The sequence below is a fragment of the Eubalaena glacialis genome, chromosome 10, assembly GCF_028564815.1.
Source record: "Eubalaena glacialis isolate mEubGla1 chromosome 10, mEubGla1.1.hap2.+ XY, whole genome shotgun sequence".
Classification (NCBI taxonomy): domain Eukaryota; kingdom Metazoa; phylum Chordata; class Mammalia; order Artiodactyla; family Balaenidae; genus Eubalaena; species Eubalaena glacialis.
The window spans coordinates 56,997,511-57,020,444 of record NC_083725.1 but is presented as its reverse complement, the minus strand read 5'-3'; the positions used below and the strand labels follow the sequence as shown (position 1 = coordinate 57,020,444).

The 22,934-nt window shown below is 46.8% G+C and overlaps 1 protein-coding gene across 5 annotated transcripts in view; it reads right to left on the bottom strand.

The window, feature by feature from the left end:
* Positions 1–22,934, bottom strand: part of ME3 (malic enzyme 3) — a 322,981-nt gene that overhangs the window by 55,203 nt on the left and 244,844 nt on the right. For all 5 annotated transcript variants that reach the window (XM_061204050.1, XM_061204051.1, XM_061204052.1 and 2 more), the window contains exon 5: positions 9,540–9,615. In XM_061204050.1, the coding sequence (XP_061060033.1) occupies positions 9,540–9,615 (76 nt within the window). The remainder of the gene's footprint in view (positions 1–9,539; positions 9,616–22,934) is intronic.

Genomic DNA, 22,934 nt, shown 5'->3' with positions numbered 1-22,934 from the left:
TGGGATAAGGCCAAAGGATTCTTTCAACTGTAGGTGGCGGGTCCTTCCCCCATCCCCTCCCCTTTCTGGCAGGGCTGGAGAGAAACCCCACTGAGGTGAGATGATGGAAAGACACCGGCCTGCATTCCGAGGTTCTGTTCCTGCAGGAACAGCTGGAGGGAACCCACACCGAGTCATTCTCCCTCAAAGAAATTAAGCAGACGCTCTCAGCTTGAGATCTGGGGTTGGGGACAGGGAGGGAAGACAGAACGAAAGGAGATAATAAAACAAGTGTCTATGCTGCTACTAGAGCCCCAGGGTTTATTAGAGACCCATATACGTGCTCTCCGCCCTGTTCCGGGGTATAATCAATCCAATCTGCAAAAAACAGAGCTCCTTGTGACATCTGCTAGGGTCACTATTCCACGTGAAACCAGGAGGGTTCTCAAGCTGTACTGGGATTATCTTTGTGTTTTGGCAAAAAATCACCGAAGGCATAGTAGGTACTAGACATAGTACTAGTTCCAGGCTTACCTACTGTGAATTAACAGATGCTGATGGAGCTGAGAGTGGTGACAGAAATAATCATATGATAATGATGGCTATTCATTCCCTCATTCATTCATTTAATACATCTTTATGAAACACCTACTTTGCAAAAGACAGTGTGCCAAATCCTGGGGGACGGAGGTTCAGTTTGCTCATCTATAAAAACAAGAATGCGTGGACCCAGCCCTCTAAAGGACTAATGGGCAAAAGAGAGATGGAACATGTATAGTTATACTGACTCTGGGGGGAAAGTGTGAGGGCAGCGGAACAGCTCAAGGGCAGCAGAGATTGAGAAAAGGGAGAGGTACTTCCTGTAGGATAACCCTCCTTAGATGAGGGGACACACGTGCCACACCTTGGACAGGTGGAGATTATCCATTAGGGATGCAGCTGGGGAGAAAGGTATTTGATGCAAAAGGAAATTAAGGTTCAGGGTAGAAGTGGGGGGAATGTAGGCTGTGTGTGTGGGTTCAGGTCCCACGAAAGGAGAGAATGGAAAGGCAGACTGCGAGGGGCCCTGAATGTCAGGCCAAGAAGAACCCACCAGGGTGATAGTGAAGTTGTTTATAGGTCACCCCAACTGGCTCTCCAGCACTGGTTCCCTCCATCTCTAAATGAGTGGAGTTTATGGGGCCACCCAGCCCTCCACTGGAACCAGCTTTGGGTCAGGACTTAGGACCAGCTCTGAGCTGTGGATGTCCTGGTTGGCCCCAAGCGTGGTGCCATGAGCACCGTAGAGGTCAGTTTACTCCACGCAGGTACAGTGGTGGGCACCGGGGATAAAGAGACGAAGACCCACTCCTACTGGGGAGGGTTTATGATCCAGCACCCACAGGCTCTGTGGAATCTTCTCTCTCCCAGGGTGAGAGCACACAGGGCTGTGCTGCCTTTTGGTAGAAACAGGTGTAGAGACTCGTAAAACCACACTTCCACTGCTGGAAAGGGGGCTCTGGAGAGAGCAGCCAACCCGTGAAGGTCGTGCTGTTCCCCTTAGCTTGGTCTCCTGGCTCTAGGGCAAGCGTCCCCGTCCTGCATCTCACTTGCTCCTCCCCTGCCCTGGCAGGGAGGTCCGTCTGGGATAGTTATCTGTGTTTCACAGGTGAGCAAACTGAAGCTCCTGGACCTTCATGTTCTGTACATATTTGTTAAGTATCAGCCAACCGCCAGGCACTGTGCTGGATGTTTCCACATCAGTTATCTTAGAAATATTAGATGACTTACCAAGGGCACCTTGCTTGTGTATGTGGCAAGTCGAGATTCTAATCAGGCTTCGGGTACCTGGTTCAGGGCTCCTTCTACAACCCCGCTGGGCTGGGAAAAAGCACCTGTGCTCTTGGCAAAGTCCTGTCCCGCCTTGGTGCCACCCTCTCCGCAGCCTCTGACCCCCTGCTGGCAGCTCTCCCCGGTGGAGCCTGTGCCTTCATGCTGCCCCCTCAGTGCCCAAACTCTGGGCGTTTCTCTACCATCTCTCCTAATCAAAGCCTCCTTATTCTGGTTCCTATTCTCTTAGATTTCTCTCTGCTGAGGGGCAGTGAGTGACACGGAGTTCAACAGAGGAAATCAGCTACGACTCCAGGGTGTTCTCCTTATAACTCTGGGGCCTTTCAAGATGGTAGCGGGGGGACTTCCCTGGCAGTTTGGTGGTTAAGACTCCACGCTCCCAATGCAGGGGGCATGGGTTCGACCCCTGGTTGGGGAACTAAGATCCCGCATGCCGCGCAGTGTGGCCAAAAAAAAGAAAGATGGTAGCGGGGCTCTGCAGGGCCACCCTCCCAGCCTGGGGATGTCCAAAGGTGCTTGACTACATGCCTGACTCCTCCGAGGGAATGTCTCACCTCCAACTGTCATCCACTCTCCATCCTGTAGTGCTAATGGCTGGATTATTGCAACAGCTTCACAACCAGGCTCAAAGGCCTTTAGTGACTTCTAACTGTCCATAAAATAGAGTCCAAAAGGCTTATCCCTTTAATGACAGGAACCCAACATACCTTCTGAAACTCTACACACAATTGCCCCCTCTAGCAGAACTGGCCTCACTCCCATCAGACACACTCTGAATTCACCAATCATCTCTAGCCTCTCAGCCTCTATATTCCTGTCTCTTCCTGCTCTTTCTCCAGCAGTGCAAATCCTGCCCGTTACAACCCAGTGTGATTTCTCCTGGCACTTGCTGTATCTACCACGCACCTGGCCTGCTCAACCTTCCTGTCTGCCTGCCTGCCTTCTACAAACATTTATTAAGTATCTACTGCTTGCCAAGCCCTGCATAGGTGTGATTTAAAAATATGATGGTGATAGCATTTGGGTTCTTATTTAACATTTTTAAAAATGTACATTTAATCTCACCAAACAGCCTAAAGGTTAATGGCAGGGGTTTTGGCATCTGATAACCAGTATTTGGATCTAGGTTCCTTGATAACCCACCAATATGTAATCTTGGGTCATCAGATAACTTTTCTGAGTTTTAATTTTCCATAAAATGGGAACAATAATAATGTCCAACTCGTCAGCTTGTTGTAAAGATGAAATGAAATAATAAGTGTCTCATTTTAACCAGGTGCCTTGTGCCTTGTAAGTGATTGGCAAATGGTCACTGCTTGTATGATTATATTGATGGTTATTATTCGGGGCAAAGATTACATAGTAGAATTTTTAATTGTTTCATCTCTCTTTAGTTCAGCCTCACCATAGAAAGGCCATGTAACAATTATATCTGTTAAATGAGTGAATGAAAAGGAAACCAAGGGGAGACCTTGGCAGCTTTTAAGAAAGTCTGGCCATGAGAAACTCAACAGCATTCTAACCTTGACATTGTCATTCATTCCAATGGCAAATACTGTCATCTCTAAGCAAATACTTACAGCTCACCATCTGCCAGATATTGCCACTTGGATGTCTGATAGTCCTCTCCAATCCTCCAAGTCCTTTACCAAATGAATCTGCTTTTCCCTTTTTCTCCTTTTCAACTTTCCACTTCTGCTGTCCTCCCTCACTCTGTTACCTCCTATCTCCCAGGCTCAAAACTGTCCAATCTGCTTTGACTTCTTCTGTCATCAGTCAACCACAGTCAACTGGTCACCAAGTTCTGCTGATTTGACCTGCTTCAATTATTCTCACCTGTTTCATGTTCTTCATCCCTATTGCTAACCTTAGACCAGCCCATCCGCATCTCACTTGACCACTTTAGTGGTCCCCTGATTGGTCTTTCTATTCTTGGATTCTCCCTACTCCATTTCATTTTTCCAAAGCACACCCAGATTTGTCACGTTCTTGCTCCCAAACCTCCAATGGCTCCTGATGCCTATAAAATAAAGCTCAAACATCCTCGACTGACATTTGAGGCCTTCCGTGGTCTACGCCCAATCTGCTCTTTGAATTTCCCCTTTATCCACTCCATGCTGCATCCAAACTGAAATGCTGTTAATCTTTATAAAGTGTGTGTTTTCTTGACTACACGCCATTTTACACCTCAATCCCTGTATCTCCTTGATCCAAACCCTACCATCCTTGCATGTTTCAAGGAACAATTCAAAAGGCACTTCCGTCCATGAAGCTTCCCTTCTGGAAGTTATCACTCCCAACTCTGCATTCCTATAGCATTTTCCTCTCCCACAGCACCTATCCCTTTCTTCCTTGTATCATAGTTATATATATTTCCTTGTCTTTCATAGCAACTCTTTAAGGGCAAGTAAAGGGTCTTGTCCTCTTTGATTCTTTAGCACTTAGCTTGGGGCCTGCAATATATGAACTCAGTAACCGACGGACAATGTCATAGATCCAACACAGAGAGCAAAGGCTCTTCTCCATGGGACTGAATTCAGAAATGGAGTAGATGAACAAGTTCAGAGAGAAGATGCTGCATCCTGTTTTTCGTGACGTCAGTGGAGCTAGAGCTGTGGGTCACTGGAGAAGTCGGGGTCAAAAGGCTGAGGGCAAACTTGAGCAGCATCCTGGGGTTTTAGAGCCCAGCCCAGTGGACTGGATCACAGTTTCCTTGTTAGGATGGCTTTAACAACTCATAACCCCTCTGTAGTATTTCAGATGGCGAGGAGGAGATTCAGACGACTGAGGGATGGTGCGGCCCATTCTTTCTCTGTCTGCCTAGCTTCTGACTTACTGCCACCTCCCTCAGCCTAGGTGGACCCAATGGGGCTGACCCAGGACTGATCGGAGGATCATGCTTCCTTGCTTGCTCTGGCTCTGGTTTCCCTGGACTTGGAGTTTTGGGCATGGGCTGCCCATAGCACTGTGTGTGACACCCTCTCCTTCCTCCTGCTGTTCCTTCCTTCCTGCTTATCCTTCCCTTTCCTCTTCCTCTTCCTCCTTTTTTCTCTCTCTCCACAACATAAATAATGCACAGTCCGGGGTCTCAAATCTTGGTTCCATCCCTCATGAGCAAAGCTGAGCTAACCTCTCAGCTTCCTTGTCTATAAAATGGGGATGATAACAACCCCTGCCTCTTGGAGGGTCACTGGGAGAAGTCAGTGAGTTAGTCTGTATAGAGCACTTAGCAGAATGCTGGTGAGGTGGATAGGGTGCTGTGCCGCCCAGATTCCCCTTTTAGGAAAGAAGGGGTTATTCCCCCAGTGGTACCCTCAGCTATGAGCCTATTCTGGGATTTTCCTCGACTGAAGAGAGCCACCTTGACCCCATTCCCAGGGCAGCAGCCCACAACCAATGAATGATGGATGCAGGGGTACGTACCAAGGCCCAGATCCCTTGGCCCAACTCAGGATGACTCTGAAGGACCATCCCTGCTCATGAGCCTCCTCGTGCACTCAGCTGGGTCTTCCGGGGGCTCCCACTTAGCCCAACCTCTCTCCCTCTTCCCTGTCCTGCTTCCTTTCCTTCTAGAGGTGTTGATCCCAAGAGCACTCCCTAATATGCCAATCTCCATCTCAGAGAATGTTTCCCAGGAAATCCAACTGCTGACACCGAGTGGGGTTTAACCCATGGTGGGCGTGTGCATGACAGGCAGGCACTTAGCACTAACGTCTGGTCCAAGTTTAAAGGCCCAAGTGGCTGGTGCCCAGAGGCAGGGGATGCTCCTTTGGCTCCAGTACTCGGCCACCTCCCAGCACCTCCTCCCCAAAGCTGCTGGGACTGGGATGAAGGAGAGATTTAGGACCTTGGGAAAGCTCTTGGGGAGGAGTGCCTTTCTGAGCTGAGCATTCCTCCTGGCTCCGGGAAATGGCCTCTGTGGGAAAGAGTCAGAAAAGCAGTTCTCACTCCCCTTTGTGATTTATGCTGGAAAGCTCTGGGTAGGCCAGGCTGGCCCGTCCTCCCTGAGCAAGAGGGGCCCACAAAACTTCATGGTCCCCAAGACCTGAGCTTTGGCCTCACTTCCCTCACAGCCTACTCCTATTACATCTCAGTTTGCAGTTCTGCTTTCTGGCTGGGAAGCCACAGAAACTCAGCTTTTATCTTCTGAGTTGTTTCAGAAGCTTCTCTGAACCACCCCTGCCCTCCAGCCAACAACATCAGGGTCCAGAGATACCTGTGCCTTGAAAAACTCTGCCTGCCTGCGCTATTCAGAAGCTGGGGAAGCAATGGCTCAGCAGCAGGGCTCTGGGTGGCATCATCTCTTACTTGTGGATGACTGTGGGTACCACTTAACACCAGCTTGCTCATCTGAGAAAAGTCACGCCCCTACCCTACCCCTTCTGCAAGACCCACCTGGGGGGTTTCAGAAGCACTCCTTACCCCACTCGGATCACAGTGTGAAAATCAAATGAAATACTGAAGGGGAGTCTCCGTTAGCACCAAAGTACCATGAAAGGGATAACAAGCAGAGATTCCCTACTTAGGGAAGGAGTTCTCCATCTCCTCTTTTAAAGGTAACTGGAGAAAACACACCAATAAACAAGAAAGACTGTGGCTTAGAACATTCTGAACCTTTGAAAGGGCAGCCCTGGAGTGAGAGGGAAGGACCGTCCAGAAAAAGGCCGGTGATGGGGCAGGGTAGGGACTAGGGGCAACCTGATCAGTCCTATTCGACTTGTACACATGCCAAACTATGGGCCCAATATTCAGAGCGCCTGGTTTTTCTAGAGAAGTCAGAAATCCAGGGTTTAAAAAAAATATTTTTTTCAAATGAAGTCTCTTAATTTTAAAATGTTGTCCAAGAATTCAAAATTTTCAAAAGTCACTTTAAATCAAACATCTCTAGCGACCAAATCAACTGGCTGCCCTTTTGTGGTCTGTGGTTCCCTGGTAAGGGGACCCCCTCCTCGGCCACCCTTAGGCGTCTGCAGTCTCTTCCCTGCACTGCTGTGTGTGCTACAGCTGCCTTGTTCACCTCCAGCAATGACAGTGTCCATTCAAGTGTCCTTCAGTGTTGTACAGACTTTATCATAGTTAATCCTCACAATTTCCTGTTGTGAGATCAGAGAGGTTATCCGCACACACAGCAGGAAAATGGAAGATTCAAGACCAGAACTCAGGTCTGCCTGGTTGCAAAGCCAGAGCTGACTCTTCTACATAGTTTCTGAGACTGACCTCTGGGCTCCTCCAAAGTGAAACAGGAGTATAGGGTGGAGGGGGAGAGGTGGCTCCAGGCATTCACCCATCCACTCTGGGGTACTGCAGGGTGAGTGGCCAACAAGTTACCCTGTTTGCTCCTCATCCTCGGGCTCCTGTCTTCGGCAGCACAGACAGTCTACTGTAATTGTTTCCAGGTCAGTCTCTCTAACTAGCCTGCAAGCTCCTTGAGGTTGGGCCTGTGCACCTTCTTTATCCCTGAACCCCCAGGGAACTCTTACAGAACAGATGTTACTAAATGGCTGTTGAATGCAACTGAATTAGATGCACTGGCCCAGATATCTACTCGTGTAACTTATGCTTTTCCTAGAGGCTCTGGATGCTTCTCCTTGTTTGAGGCCTGCCGAGTTCCACCTCTCCCAGGGTGACCCCAAAGCCCTCATTTCTCTTTCTCTAAAATCACAACAGGTGCATCTCCATCTCTCTGGAGACACTTAGAAGGTTCTCAGAATATGTTGGTTGAAGTCTATGGATACTTAGCAGCCGAGGTTCTATTTTGAATTCATATCTTGATTTCCCAGTCAGAGTGAAACAATTTGGGGTCGGGGTCTGTGTTTTTCTCATTCTACACTCCTCAAAGCAGAGCCCTGGGTGCAGTTTTGTAAAGTTACGCCCTGACAAGAGGAGTGATGGGGACCTGAAATCCAGCCCATGAGCCCCTCACCAAGGCCCTGTGCCAGCCTGGAGGAAGCAGCGCTTTTCTCTTACTGGTTAAAAGGGGGTGTCTTTTCATCTTATTTTTTAATTCCTCATAGCTTGCACAGAGGCATCGTAGATGTTAGTGCAGACCCCATCTCCCTGCTCCTGGCACAGGGCCTGGTACCTGGAAGATGTTCATCGTGTCCATCTACTGAGTTCATTCAACTCAGCAAGCATCTACTGAGTGCCTACTGTGGACAAGTTTCACCCCGGCTGAACCGTCCAGGAAGGAGGAAAGATTAGTCTGTAGGACCTCAGAGCATGTCCTCCCAGGGAAGGCTGGAGTTAACTTCCCATCGAGTGAGCTGGTTTCCCTTAATGTGCTCAAGATTTTATTATAGATTCATCCTAGACACACCTTGGAAACTTGCTTCTTCTGGGACTGGGACCAAAACTTGCAGGGCCAAGGCCTGCATGTAACCAGAGTCTAAGCAGATAGGCAGGAAAGAAGAGCACAGGGCACATCACACCCAGACAGAGACGTACGAATTGAGCTCTTCACCGAGGCCAGGACTGGAGTCCAAGGGCCTCAGCTGTGGCTCAGGCCTGGCTCCTGAGAGCCAAGGTCTTGCCCTACTGGCTCTGGTTCTGAATGTCGCCACACCACCGAGAGGGCCAGAAGTGGGTGGGACACAAGGAGAGGTAGGTAGAGAGAAGCTGTACTCAGGGCCTTGTTCAGGGAGGTGGCCCAGGGAATGGGCAGGGATGGAGGAAGGGAGGGCCTGAGAGCAAACAACTCTCAGCCTTCCAACATTGCCCCGAGAGGTACATATACTGGGCTTGGTCAGGTCCAACCCCTCCCCTGCTCGAGTGCCAGAGATGCCCTCACCAGGTAGCCAGCAGATGTTCTGTAATTTTGCTTCAGCCATATGTTTGCAGAAGTGACAATGATCTTAGAATCCAGAGTTCCTGAAACTCTTCCATAGAAGCCCCGATGACAGGAGGAGATCTGGGGACACAGCCAGAGGCTAATATGTTTCTACAAAGCTTCACCAATTTTGCATTCTATATTATATCCTGTTTGTTACATATAAAAAAGTTTCCTTAAATGTTTCAATTAAAATTGATGCTCCAGGAAACGGTGCCAGGTTCATTTTGTCACTCTGCATATGCGTCCCTTCCCCCGCCGCCCAACACATACACTGCGGTGTACAGCCAGGTGTGAAGACATCGCTCATCATAAAACTTTTCTCTTGGTGCAGAATGGCCCTGCCCTCCATCCTAGTCCCTCCAATGCCTGACCGTCCAAACTCTACCCCTCAATTCAAGGCCTTGCTCCAATGTCACCTCTTCCACTAAGTCTTCCCAGATCCCCTTCAGGCTAAAAGTCATCTCGGCCTCCTTGAACACCCCCAGCTCTTCAGTGTGCCTTGTTTATCTCTGATCAGCTTCCACCTGTTAATCTTTTGTGGCTCTGTCTTATTTTCCTCATGAAAAGTCAGCCACTTGGGAAGAGGGTCTATGTTGGATTTTTCCCTGAATCCACCATGGAAACTGGCAGTGTATATTCAGCAGGTGCTCAATACATGCACTACTACTACTACTACTACTACTACTAGACATTTTCACACGGATGCCTGGTTAATGCAAGCCTTTACTCCGTGGTGCATCTGTGCTTGGCTGTAACTGGTCTATGGTCTGGGCCTGGGGAAGGGATGCAGTGTCTTGCCTTCAGTGTTGTAATGGCCCATTTCATAGCTGAGAATGACTCTAGCCCAGGCTGAAAGGATTCATCCAACAATAGAGCAATATCAAAGAAAACAGGGCCATACCTTAATATTATCTTCTGGCCAAGAGTTCAGCATTGTTGCAAGATGGCCCTTGTCATGAATGGTGATAAACAGCCCACTGGGAAAAGAAAAACACATACACACAGAGAAACCGGTCAGACTAGGAACAGAGCAAAGACCACAAGTACTGTGTATCGTTGCATCAGTTCATTTTAACCATAGACCTGGGCAAAAGGGGTCCCTGCCCAAAGCCCCAGCAATGTAGAGAGCCCTGCTCTGGTTTTCCTCCAACTCTTCCCCTCCAGAGGGCAAAGAGGTCCATGGGGCCGAGGGATGTACCCACCTGGAGCCTGTGTTCACAGAGCCTGTACCTTCCTTCCCCTCTCTAGATCAGGCACACAGGACCCCAGAATTCTCTGATTGAGTGGTCTCAAGGCTGCTTTTAGGGACTCTGTGAGCCTTTTCTCTGGGTCCCTCCTTCCAAGTACAGACTACACTGCAGTGGGTGGATCCCTAAGCCTGGGGCTATGACTGGTACTTGAACGTGTCGGTTGTGATGTCCAGACACACGTACACATGGCCTCTTGCAGTGGGGGATGGAGCTGGGGATAGGAAGAGGGGTGGGCTGCCAGCCTTGAGCCAGTTTTAGAGTCTGAGAATTCTAAATTCAAACTTGGCCTTCCAGACCATCATGAAGGTCTATTTGTAAGGGTAGGAGGATGAGACATATTTTACTCAACAGTTTATTAGCCTGACTTAGAACTTTTAAGGTTTAGACCTAAGTCTGTGGATCTGAATCTTCTATCCTGGGATCAGTGGTGAGAGAATATGTACCTGGGGAGGGGAGGTGGGGAATGGTGCAGAGGATGGCAAGTAGTTTGTACCACTTCCTTCTTTTCCTTTTTTCATCCAACGCACCCAAGAGAGAGACTCCTTTGACATGTGAAGTGTCCAGGGCCAAATACTCGGTCTGTTTTTGCCAGTGTGAGTAGGTTGGGGAGGTGTGGGAGAACAGTTCCCCATTCTACTTGCCTTGGCTAAACCAGCGAGCACTTCCAAAAAATGCTTGTCATGGCTTTAAGAGGTGCTTGAATTTTGTGACCCATTATTTAAGTCATGCCCTCGTCGATACTGTAAACACCCATGGCCCTTCTCTTTGGTCTCACCAGTCTTGTAAAACTCTCACCCCTTGAGGAAACCCACTTTCTGGTCCCTGTGCATCTCCAACCAGGCAGCCGAAGGCAGATGGAAACAATCCTACTACAGGGCAGACTGATCGGCGCCACCATCCACTCATCCTTGTCAACCCACATAGACTCTCAGTACTGACCAGCCTCTGTGCCTACAGAGTTTCTCTGGTCAAAATTCACTCTTTTCACTCTTTGCAAAGACTGTTTCAAAATCCTCTGTTCTCAAACCTCCAACTGCCTCACCTTTCCCCCCCACTGCCCTAGTGACCTTGTCTCTGATGTCACAGGAAGCATCTCTGTCAGTTTCCCACCAGCGAATGTACAAACGAATGCACCCACAGCCAACCTCTTTATTCCTCTTGTTCCAGTGAAAATTACAGAGCCTCACATCGTTGATTATCCCTCCTCCCTCTCTCTGTCTCTCTCAATCTCTCACTCTACTAGATTTTCCATTAGCCCTAAAATATGCCCAAGTCTATCATCTTAAAAACTTCTGGCTTCTGGTAGTGACAGAGTCACTTGGACAGAATAACATTTCTGCAGATAACAATGATGAGATGGTTAATTGTTAAACAATTTATGTTATTGTTATGTTACAAAATTATTTTAAATTAAGGCAATGGAAATTGGCCAAAAACAGGCAGACACTGGAGAGGAATCTACCTTCGAAAGCAGGAATTATATCCTTTGAGATCTGCAAATTTGCAGCTTTTGCCTGAGAGCAGTCTAACCTGCAAGCAACTTGGGGCGGCAGAAAGCCAAAGTCTTACTAGCTTGAGGTGTCAGAGAAGTGAGTTGGAGCTGGAAGAGCAGTCAGGAAGTGAAGGGGAAAGTTCTGGAAGGGAGGGAGATGCAGAGAGGATGAACTTCCAAGTCTGTGTGTAAAACCTGCCCAAATCACTGGCTGACCACTCAGCTATGCATACCCAAGGGCCTGGCAAAAAAAAAGAAAAAAAAAGGTGCAGCTGAACGCTGAAAGAACCTAGCAGAGACTTCTCTTGCTGCAGACCAGTAGGGAGAGAGTTTGGAATTTGAGTCTGGCCAAGTTAATTCCTTCCTAGAACAAAACTTACTCTTCTGAGGAACAAAACAATCCAGAGTTCACAGAATCTAGGGTACAGAGAGGTCCATTATAATAGTCTGCTTACTTTATACATGTTAGACATTTTCCATAATAAAAAATTTAAACAAAACAAGAAAAACACCACCAAAGCCCAAAGTACTCTTGACTTTCACATTCCTTGCCGAGACTGTTCTTTCTCTCTCCTTCCTTCCATAGCCAAACTTCTTGAAAGTATTGTCTACACTAGTCGCCTCCATTTTTTCATCTTCCACTGAAACATGTCTTTTCTTAATATCATGCTGCCAACACTGCTCTTGCCAAGGCCACCGATGACGTCCACGTCCCTAAGTGGCAGCAGTTTTCTAGTACCCATGTCCTTTGGCTTCTCAGCAGCATCTGACACTTTAAAGCACTCCCCACCCAACCTCTGGCTTCTGCGACTCCACTCTGTTTTCTTCTGCCTCTCAGGCCATTTCTTCTTAGTCCCTCATGCTGGGTCATCCCCCTATCAGATGTTCCAGTTCCTCAAAAACTTGCACTATCCCATTCTCCTCCTTACTCTTATTCTTTCTCTATATAATCTCATCGGTGCCCAAGGCTTTTGGCCAGTGACTCTCAAATATCTGTAGACCAGAGATTCTCACCTTGGGCACTGTTGACATTTTGGGTTGGATAACCCTTTGCTGCAAGGGGTGGGGATGTCCTGTGTGCTGTAGAATGTTTGGCAGCGTCCTGGTCTCTACCCACTAGATGCCAGTTGCACCCCACACCCTGTTGTGACAACCAAAAATGTCTCCAGACATTGGTAAATGTCTCCTGGGGAGCAAATGTGACCCTGGCTTTAGAGCCATTGTTCTAGACCTTTATATTTAACTGCTTGCTTGACATCTCCATTTGTATGTCTCAAAGGCACTTCAAACTTAACCTGTCCAAAACCAAATTTATGATCTAAACTTGCATCACTATGACTCAAAGACAAGACAAAATGAAAACCCAAGACAAACTTGATTCTCTTCTCTTGCTCCCTTTCTCAGTGACTATTACCCCCATACATCTAGTTTAACAACCCCAGACCCCTGGAAGCATCCTTGACACTGTCCTCTCCCCTTTTATACAGCCCCTTGCCAAGTCCTTCCTTTCTACTCTGTAATTAGCTCCTGGTTCATACACTTTATTTCATCCACGACACCACCTACCTGGTCCAGGCTCCCAATAGCTCTTCTTTAAAGCACCAAAATAACTTTGTAACATCCTCTCTTGTCTCTATCTAATCTATTTTCTACACAGTAGAAAGAGTGATGTTCTTGAAATCAAAGCCCTACCGTGTGATTTTTTTGGCCGTGGCTTGTGGGATCTTAGTTCCCTGACCAGGGACTGAACCCGCGCTACAGCAGTGAAAGTGCTGAGTCGCAACCACTGGACCACCAGGGAACTCCAAAACCTTACTGTGTTATCCCTTGTGATAAATATCCTTCATGTCTTTCCATGGTTCTTGGAATGAAGACCCAAGTCCTTAGCATGGTCTACCTGCAAGGCCCAGTGTGGCCTGGCATTTGTCAACTTCTTCATCCTTATTTCATTCTCCAGTCATCGGCTGCACTGGCCTTCTTTCCATTCCTCCATGTGCCATGATTTTCTTACTCTAGGGCAAGTTCACATACTATTCCCTCTGCCTGGTACCCCCTGCCTCTCTTCATTGTATGTTTAGTTAATTTCTACTTATTCTTCTGATGACTTCCAAGTCAAAGCTGGGGCTCCTTGTTATATATTCTCAAAATACCCCATACCTACATACACAAACCTATTACAGTTATTTGTGTGGCTATTTGGTTAATATCTTTCCCCCGTTAGTCTGTAAGCTTCATCAGGGCAAGGTGAACATTTATTCTGTTGTTGTTGACCACTGTATGCCCAGACTTAGTCCATAATGGATGCTTATACATAATTTCTGAATAAGTGGATAAGTGAGTAAGTGAACTATGAGGGATGAAGATGAAAGGTGCTGAATAAAGTTGCAGCAAAGGAAACTTTAATGTGTGTGCTGTTGTATCATGCTCAAGGGATCAGTGTGCTGGGCTGGGTGGTGCTGGGCTGTGCCTGTGGCTTAGAGTGGGGAAATGCATGTATGAAGGCAGTGGACAGGCCAGTGGGGAGGAAAACCCCAGAGCCTAAGACTTGGGAGTTGCTGGGCTCTTTCCAGCATGTTGATTGGGGGCGATGTGGGTCTTTGAATTAGCTTATTCATTAGGTTTGAGAAAAAGTTCCAGGAGTTTGTTGTGCCATTCTGAAATGATCATGTGGCACTCAGTTGTATCAATCAAGACAAAACCAAGTATCGGATTGGCTTTTTGGAACTTGTCGCTAAGGATCATCTCTAGGTAGTTTGAGTTTGGAAAAATCACACTGTGTTGATAATAATGAACTCCAAGGACTGAAGTTCAGGATGCTTCAAGCCATCCTGAAGTTTAAATAGTGGTACCTGTCTTGGTGTCGGTAGAAGGGTAAGTGGGCCAAGGTGAGCCTATACATCTGGACCCTTTCAAAGAACCACCTCCTCTACCTCCAAACCAGCTGCTGCTCTGAGGTGTGGCCTGAGGAGGTCTTGTTAGGGCTGTGACTCTTCACCAGCTTCTATTTTTCCACAGCTGCAGCTCTCATATTCATAAGCAACTTCCCCTCAGGTCATCCAGAGCTAGTCACATGGAACAACAATGTTAACAAAGAGGCCAATTCTTCCCAGCTGGAAAAACCAGGTCTCAGCCCAAGGTTCACTGATGACTCATCGAATGACCTTGGGGAAGTCATTTACCCACATTAATTAATCCCAATGACGCATTCCTGGCCTTTAGCAGCTCTTGACCCTGACCTGTTTTGGAAATGTCCCTCAGCCAAACAACTCCTGTTCTCAACTTTGTCTTTACCAGATAGAGGCTTAGTAATGATATTCAGAAAAAAGCTCACATGTTAAGGGGTAAGACACAGGCACCATTTTAGACCTTAGCAAAGCTCTGATGCAGTTAATTCTAAACACAGGAAAAGTGTGATTGTGGAAATAATCTGGTACATTAAAATAGGCTCTCTTTGTTGAAGATAAGAAGAAGGCAGAGGGACACTTCAAATGAATATTTTTACAGTTAAATTTGAGCTATTAAAATTTCAAAAGACTCCTTTCTTTTTTGCATATATAATTTTATTCTCTGAAGAGATCATACTGCAAAAATAAAACCTTTTGAAATGTATTAACAGCTTTTAATCACTTCTCAAAGTGCACTTCCATCTATTACATAACTTGCAGCTACAAATCATCCCAAAAGGATTGCCCTGGATGAGGATTCTGAGATATCTAGTCCAAAGACCTCACTTTATAAACAAGGACATTGAAGTCCAGAGAGGTGAAGTGACTTGTTTGAGGTCACACAGCTCATAAGCAGCAGAACCTGCTTGAATCAAGGTCCTGAGTCCAGGGCTCTCTCTACTGACCCAGACTGCCTGTTCTCTCCATGGATCTAGTTCCCAACAGACAGTTAGGGATATGGACTGAAATGTACCAGAGATGCACACTGGGGCCACTAATGAAATATTTTTCTCTGATGCATGTTGGTGAGGAAGTAAAATGTGCAGAGTGAGGGATTATGATGATAAACAAATGGACTGCAGGTTCCAGTAGGATCCTAGGGGGTTGCTTGCCAAATTTCCTGGCGGAACTGTATCTAGACCAGCTCAAAAAGAAGATACTCCGCGATGAAGAGTGGCCCCCGCTTGCCGCAACTAGAGAAAGGCCTCGCACAGAAACGAAGACCCAAAACAGCCAAAAATAAATAAATAAATTAATTAATTAAAAAAAAAAAAAAAGAAGATACTTCCAGGGAAGAAAACTTCTTAGATGCCCTCAGCAATCTACTTTCAGGTTTAACCACTTCCACTCGAAGAGTGCTATTGCTATTTTCTCCAGCAATACATGGTGATGGGGTTGGTTCTTATCTCTGCTGCCATGGTTGGTTCTTATCTCACTTTCTCATTTCTCAAGTGAGAAATGCAGACACTCACTCCTTTGTATTCCTTCTTAGCGGCTTCAGGAAGAATATCTAGGTGCCATGGGAGGCGCAGCTACCCACACCTGCTTAGTCTCACCAGAGACCTCAGGTCCACAGGAGTCCCTGAGGCTGGCGTGGGGATTTTCAGGGACTACTTCCAATGAAACAGATCACTGAAAGTGATAAAGCTGCAGGTGACTCAAGTGAAGTTTTAGAGAAGTGGCAGAGAGAAGGTAGCATAGACTGGGGGTTAAATGTACGTGCTTTGCAGCCACAGCACTGGGTTCAAAGCCTGCCTTAGCTCCTCGCTGGCTGTGTGGCTGTGGACAGGTTACCCCTTCTTCAAGCTTCAGTTCCTCATCTGTAAAATGGAGAAATTGACACCAGTTGCTTCATGCCTTCGTTATAAGGATCAACTAAGACAATGCATATTTAAAGAGTTTACTGTGGTGCCTGCTGGCATGTAGTTAGTGCCCAACAAATGGCAGCTCTTAGCGTTGCTGAGTTAGTGTAGTTCATGGTTAGGAGTGCAGGCCCGGCAGTCAGACCGCCTGGGTCCAAATGCTAGCAAAATGTCCAGTGAGGAACCTGGCTTATAGTAAGTGCTCAGTAAACACTAGTAGCTAATTATTAATTTATATTTTATACCAAGACTTATACCAAGCTAATGTGCATGTTTGTCAGGAACTAGGATTTACAGTTATATGTGCTTCTGGTGAAACAGGAAGGCAGTCAAAGTTTGGTAGAAAATCTTGCAGTATGAGGGTCACTGAGTAAGGGCAAAATAGAGTTCTTTGGTGATGTACAGTTGGGACTAGTAGTTTTCCACGTTCCCTGCAAGAGCTAGTATTCAATAGGGTGAGATCAAGGGCAGCCTGAAAAGGAACACAAGTCACAAAAGGTCAATATTCACTCACTCACTCACTCATCCATCCATCCATCCATCCATCCACCCACCCATCCATCCATCCATCCATCGGGCTTTTGAATATCTCAGGAACCCTGTTTGTCCCTTTATGCACGTTATCTTAATTCTCATGCAACACTCTCAGACAGGCATCATCCCCATTCTATAGGTGAGATTAAGACGGAAGAGGTGTGAAGGTAGAGGTGAGATTTAAACACACGTCTCTTGGAGCATGGAAATGTGGCTCCTTTAGGTGTGGGATTTGGGACAAGTCTCTTCAATTCTCGGTGTCTTAGTTTTCTCTTCAGTAAAATGGGCACAATAGCTTCTCCATTATGGAGTGACTGTGAGGATGAAGCAAGGCAAGTTCACACACACTCTGCACACTGTAAAGCCCTGTAGACATGTGAATCTTCATATCTATCTGACCTTGACCAATACGGTAAGTCTGAGAGGGGGTGTTAAGTGTGCCAGTCTCTCTGGTTTCCTGACGGCCCTTTCTGGGTGAATGGGGTAGTAATTTGGGTGCCGAGGAGCTCTCTGTATTCCACAGCTGGGTCTGTTTTAATCTTTTCTCCATGAGAAGGAGTCAGACCCTCCCCCCCACCCGCAAAATGAAGGCTGCTCTGTGAGACACTGGCTCTGACAGCTGGTGTCATGTTCTAGCACCCCGTCCTGAGGCACAAAAGGAGGCAGGAAGGTGGGAAGCTCCAGGAAGTGCTAGGCCTGGCTTCGCTGAGACGTGGAAGCATTTCCAGCTTCCAAGTGAATTACAGGCTGCCCCAGGGGATCCCGAGGCACTGAGCATCCTGCAGTGAGCTAACATAACCTGAGCACTCATCCAGGCTAATGACTCCTCTGAGTAATTAGAACGGAACGCCCTTGGCGCTCCTGGTGCTGTGAAGATGGGCCTCTGGGTGAGAGGCTGTCGTGGGAATCTCTCATTGTTAATAGCCGTTAACCGGAACAGGAAAAAACAAAAAACCAGAAATAACTGTAGCTACTGATACCTTCCCCCAAGTTTTTCCTGTTTACTTCAGGGAAGCAATTTTGGAACTTGAGGGAAGAAAAAATATATATAGTAAATATGACAAGCTGCCAACCTATGGAACCAGGGCTTAAATGAATGTATTCCCTGCTTTACAGAACATTCCTGAAAAGTTGTGAGTTAATAAAATATACCTAAAATAATACCATACGTGTACTCGGGAGGTTGCTGTTTAAAGGGAGGCTGCAGAAAATTGTTCAGGAACATAAATCACTGTCCCCTGATTTATGGCTTTCACAAATTTGGACTTTCCTATTTTGGTTTCTAGAAACAGAACCCAGGTTCCTTCTCAGCTGATGCTTGGACATCAGGGCCTGAGAAGGAGGGACCAGAGAAGGCGGCAGCCCCCTCTCATATGGAGTTTTCGGGTAAATGTGTGGCCAGGGAAGGGAATGGCTTCATGCTTAACAAAAACTAAACACCTACTTTATTCTTTCACATACGTAACTCATTTGGCCTAAAAGACATATTTGTTACAGGCTGTTTATCCTGCAACAGGGCTGACCTGACACATTGGGCTGGAAGCGTTTAAAGGCCAGTATGTGATTCACCATCTTCTCTTTTTCCTTTGCCGCCGCCATCTGTACTGTTCCAGACAAGGCTACCTCAGGACCTGGTTCTGGAGTGAGGAAGACGCTGAGCACAGGCCCCAGCTGACCCACGGGACATGATGCAGAAGCACAGAATAAGCTTTAAGGGATGTTTGTTCCATAGCATCATGTAGCCATGGTACACTCTGTTCCACAAAACCTTTCAGAGATGCCCATTATGTTAAACGAGATATTGGCGCTCTGGTTAAAGCAGAGGTGAGAGCCTTCCTTCTTGGAAGGTCTTCTCACTACTCTTCATCTCAGTAGTCACTGTTCCTACAACGGACCTCAGGCAATGACAGCAGAGGAAAAGAATTCCTGATTGGAGACGGTGCTATAGCACTGCGGGTTAGTGACTGTTATTTAGAAAAGTATATCTTTAATGCATAGCTCCTCCTACTAGACTATATGCCCTGTGAGGGCAGGACGACATCTGTCTTGTTCACTGCTGTAACCTTGGGGTCCAGCATAGCACCAAGCACACAACAGGTACTCCAGAAGCAACATACATGTTGGGTATGCTGAGTGGTGCAGAACATGGGTGCTGAAATGAGACACAGCTGAGCCTTTATGTTTTCAGTTATAAACTGGGCATATAATAACACCTACCTCAACGTGCTTCTGTGAGGATTCAATGAAATAATAGGTCAGGTACCTGGCATTGTGCTTGGCGTGTGGTAAATGCTCCATAAGTGGTAGCTGATATTGGTTACTTATGCTAGACAGCAATAACATATCCAAATATTTTCTGGGTGACAGAAAATTCCAAGCCAAGAAAATGAAACAACTCTGAATTGAATTGTGTCCCCCTCAAAAGATACACCGAAATCTTAACCCCTGCTACCTGTGACCTTCTTTGGAAATAGGGTCTTTGCGGATGTCATTAAGGTGAGGTCATCAGGGAGGGCTTTCATCCAAAATGACTGGTGTCTTTATGAGAAGAGGTGAAGACAGAGACACACAGGGAGAAGATGACCACGAGGTGATGGAGGCAGAGACTGGAGTGAGGCATCTATAAGGCAAGGACTGTCAAGGACCGCTGCCAAACAACAGGAGTTACAAGAGGCGAGGAAGGGTTCTCCCCTACAGATCTCGGAGAGACCTCAACTCTGTTGACATCTGGATTTCACCTCCAGAACTGTAAGACAATAAACTTCTGCTGTTCTAAGCCACCCTGTTTGCGGTATTTTGTTACAGCAACACTAGGAAGCTAGTACACCAACATCCAATTTTTGCACAGTGGCCATGAGCAGTGGTGATCACGATTCCTTCCCTGAACCTGTCTTAAAACTCATTCTGTTGGAATTTCAGAAGGGCAAGCCCTGGTGAAGTGTCCTCCCTCCCACAGAGGCCTGTAAATTACATACTATCTCCAGTTTCCATCAGGAGCCAGAAAACCCTCTTGAATTTTAGAATTCAGTTACACGAGAGAGAAAGAAAAACAAAGATAACGTTCACTTAGGAGAATGTTATTTCTTGAGAAAAAGACTCTTAACCCTTATCTCCGCCTGCAGAGGAGGGACCCTTAGAAGTTTCCTAGAATAGAAGTGAGGAAAAACCCCCAACAAAACCCACTCGACAACACAAGATTCATTCAACCTTCTTGGCACCAAGTCGAACAAAAAAGGAGGACTTAATTAAAACAGGGTCAGTGACATCAGGCAAACCACCGAGGCCGGGCTCAGGAGGAGGGACGTGAACTTTCAACTTCGGAACAAAGGCTCGCTGTTGCCACGGAACCACCATTCTGCACATTTTTGGCAGCCAGGGAAACTGTCCTCTGAAAACAGGCAAGAGGCTATTTTTAAAACCCAGCAGCAGCCTCCCGGACTCAACAGCACAGCAGGAGAAAGTAGGTCTGAGAAGTCCCAGGGCCTGGCTGCCCAGCACCTGGTAAGGCAGAGCCTGAGGATACAGCGAGGTAGCCATCGTGCCTGGGAGAAATTAGGAATCACGTTCTCCACTGGTTCTGTGAAATGTCCTCAGGGGAATGTGAATAAAGCGGGGCAGGCACCTGTTAGTGGTAGGTCACTCACAATCCTTCTTTGGTTTTAGTTTCTATCTTGAGGGACATTTTGATTATTTTTAACCCACTGGACCATAGCTAATTTCCTGGACCTCGGACGGCCCCTCCTGTTTCCCATTCTGTCTCCCTCTTAGGTGGGCACGTGGCCCCTCCCACCCCGAGGAGGTCCCCTTTCCTTCCGACCCTCCCAGATGACACTGAGGTGGAGTGTGCCTGTCTTTGGAGTGAGACGTAAAGGTGAGGACGGTGGTTCCGCCCACGTGACTCCCGCAGCGGGGGGGCCTCGGGGTGGGCGGGGCTTCCTTGAGAGTACTGATTGCCTTGTCCCCTGCTCGGGCTTCTTGCATCCTGCTTTAGGCATCCAGCACTGTGCTGGGCACATGGGAAACAAGGAAGAATAGGACTTTACCTCTGATCCAGTGGAGTTTTTTGTTCTAGGCAGACTAGAAAAAAAAAATACAGTATAATGGGGTATAATGGAGACATGATTGGAGGAAGGGGAGAACCATGGAACAAGCAGTACTAGGATGGCTAAATCACAGTGAAAGCAGCAGAGCTGGGCCTGGAGCCTCCACTCTAGGGCACTTTGGCCCTTCCCTCTCACCCTCCCTCCTCTTGCTGCCAATGGACAGTTTTCCCCAAGAAGACCTGAAGCATCTTAAGAGCAGCTCCACCTCCACTGATTTCCATGGGTCCCCAGTACAGCCCTATAAACATCGTGTCCACTTCAGAAGGGAATCTCTGAATAGATTCCTTTCTCTCCTTCCCTGTGTGGGAATGGAGTGGTTGGGAAAAGGGCACTAGAAAATTTCTGCTACTATATCCAGCTATGTGAGTTTGAAAAAGCTATCAGACCTCTCTGAGCTTGTTTCCCCATCTGAAAAATGTAGAAGGTAGATCAGATAACCTCTAAAAATCTATGATCCTATGACATAATCTAGCAAGACCTGCAGACTAGACCTAGAACAGTTGCAAGAGCATGAATTTACAGCTAGACAGACCTGGGCTCAAATCCCAAATCTTACCCTTATTTGCTGTGCAACCTTAACAAATTACTAACCTCACTGAGTGTCAGTTGCTCATTACTAAAATGGGGCACTAATTAATAGTTAATTTAATAATTAAATCCATCTCACTAAGCTGGTGTGAGCGTTAAGTAAAATAACACAATGTTGGTCACAAGTAGCCTCTTGAAAAATCTTAAGTTGGAACATAAGATGTATTTCTCAAAGGAATGAATGGCGGTTTCCCTCCAAGAGACACAGAAATTCATACTGTGGTTCCCAGGTAGGGTGACTACATATTCTGGTTTGCCTGTGTCTTGACACAACTGCTATTTGTTTTTCTTTTTCACTCTCAAAAACTTACTGATCTGCAGGTCCAGCCTATTAAATTTAATACTGCAAACGTTTACTGGGAGCCTAGTATGGAAAGTCATCTTTTGGGTGGCATCATTTTGAACCCTTCCCCTGTGTAGTCATTAATTTTAATCCTACTCGCCACACAAAGTATCTGTGAAGTGGCTTGTAGCACCCACAGTCTTTTGCTCTCTATGACTTTTTGGAACAGTCTACAACGTACCCTGTGCCAAATTCTGTAGAGCTGGTGTTGAACCCAGACAGAGGATGGAGCCTTGAAGATTCTAGACCTGTAAATTTCAGGCTTGTCTTGGCTCCTTGAGGGCCTGATCTTTGGCCTCAAGTAAGTCATGTCATTTTTACCTCAGTTGCGACAAGTAAAATTTAGGAAAGAGAGAAAGAGGAGAAGCCAACGTTTGTTTAGCTCCTGCTATGGTCTGAATGTGTCCCTCCAAAATTCATATGTTGAAATCCTAATGTCCAATGTGATGGTATTAGGAGGTGGGGTCTTTGGGAGGGGCCTTTGGGTGGAGCCCTCATGAATGGGATCACTGCCCTTATAAAAGAGGCCCTGGAGAGTTCCCTAAACCCTTCTGCCATGTGAGGGTACGAGGACAAGTCTGCCACCAAAAATGAGCCCTCATCCCACCATGCCACTGCCCTGATCTCGGACTTCCAGCTTCCAGAACTGGAGAAATAAATTTCTGTTGTTTATAAGCCACCCAGTCTGTGGTATTTTGTTATAGCAGCCAGAATGGACTAAGACAGCTCCCACTGGGAGCATGTTACAAATGCTACACCATTTACTCATCACCACGAGTCTAGGAAGCTAGGAAATTCTCATTTACACCCAGGAGAACTAAGGCTCCATGAGGTAGCAGCGCTGAGACAGGAAGTAGTGTAAGTAGTAAGTACAGGCAAGCAGGTGAGAAGCCACCGAGCCTTCATGTCTCTCTTGTTGAAGTTTTGGGAGATACCTGTAAAACACTAAAGTCCTTCAGAAGACAGGCTCCTACTAACATAGAGAAAACCTGGAATAGGTTTCTAATTGTTTCAACTATTTTTTTTCTTCCTGGAATTTGCAAATATCACTTGTTGCGCTAGTGTTTTTGATTATGAGATGCCTTTTGGCAGGAGAAAATTGTTCGAGTTGAATTCCAAGGGTTGGGGGAATTTTTCCCTCTGTTCTCCTCGAATAAGAAGGAGCCTGATAAGGTGTAC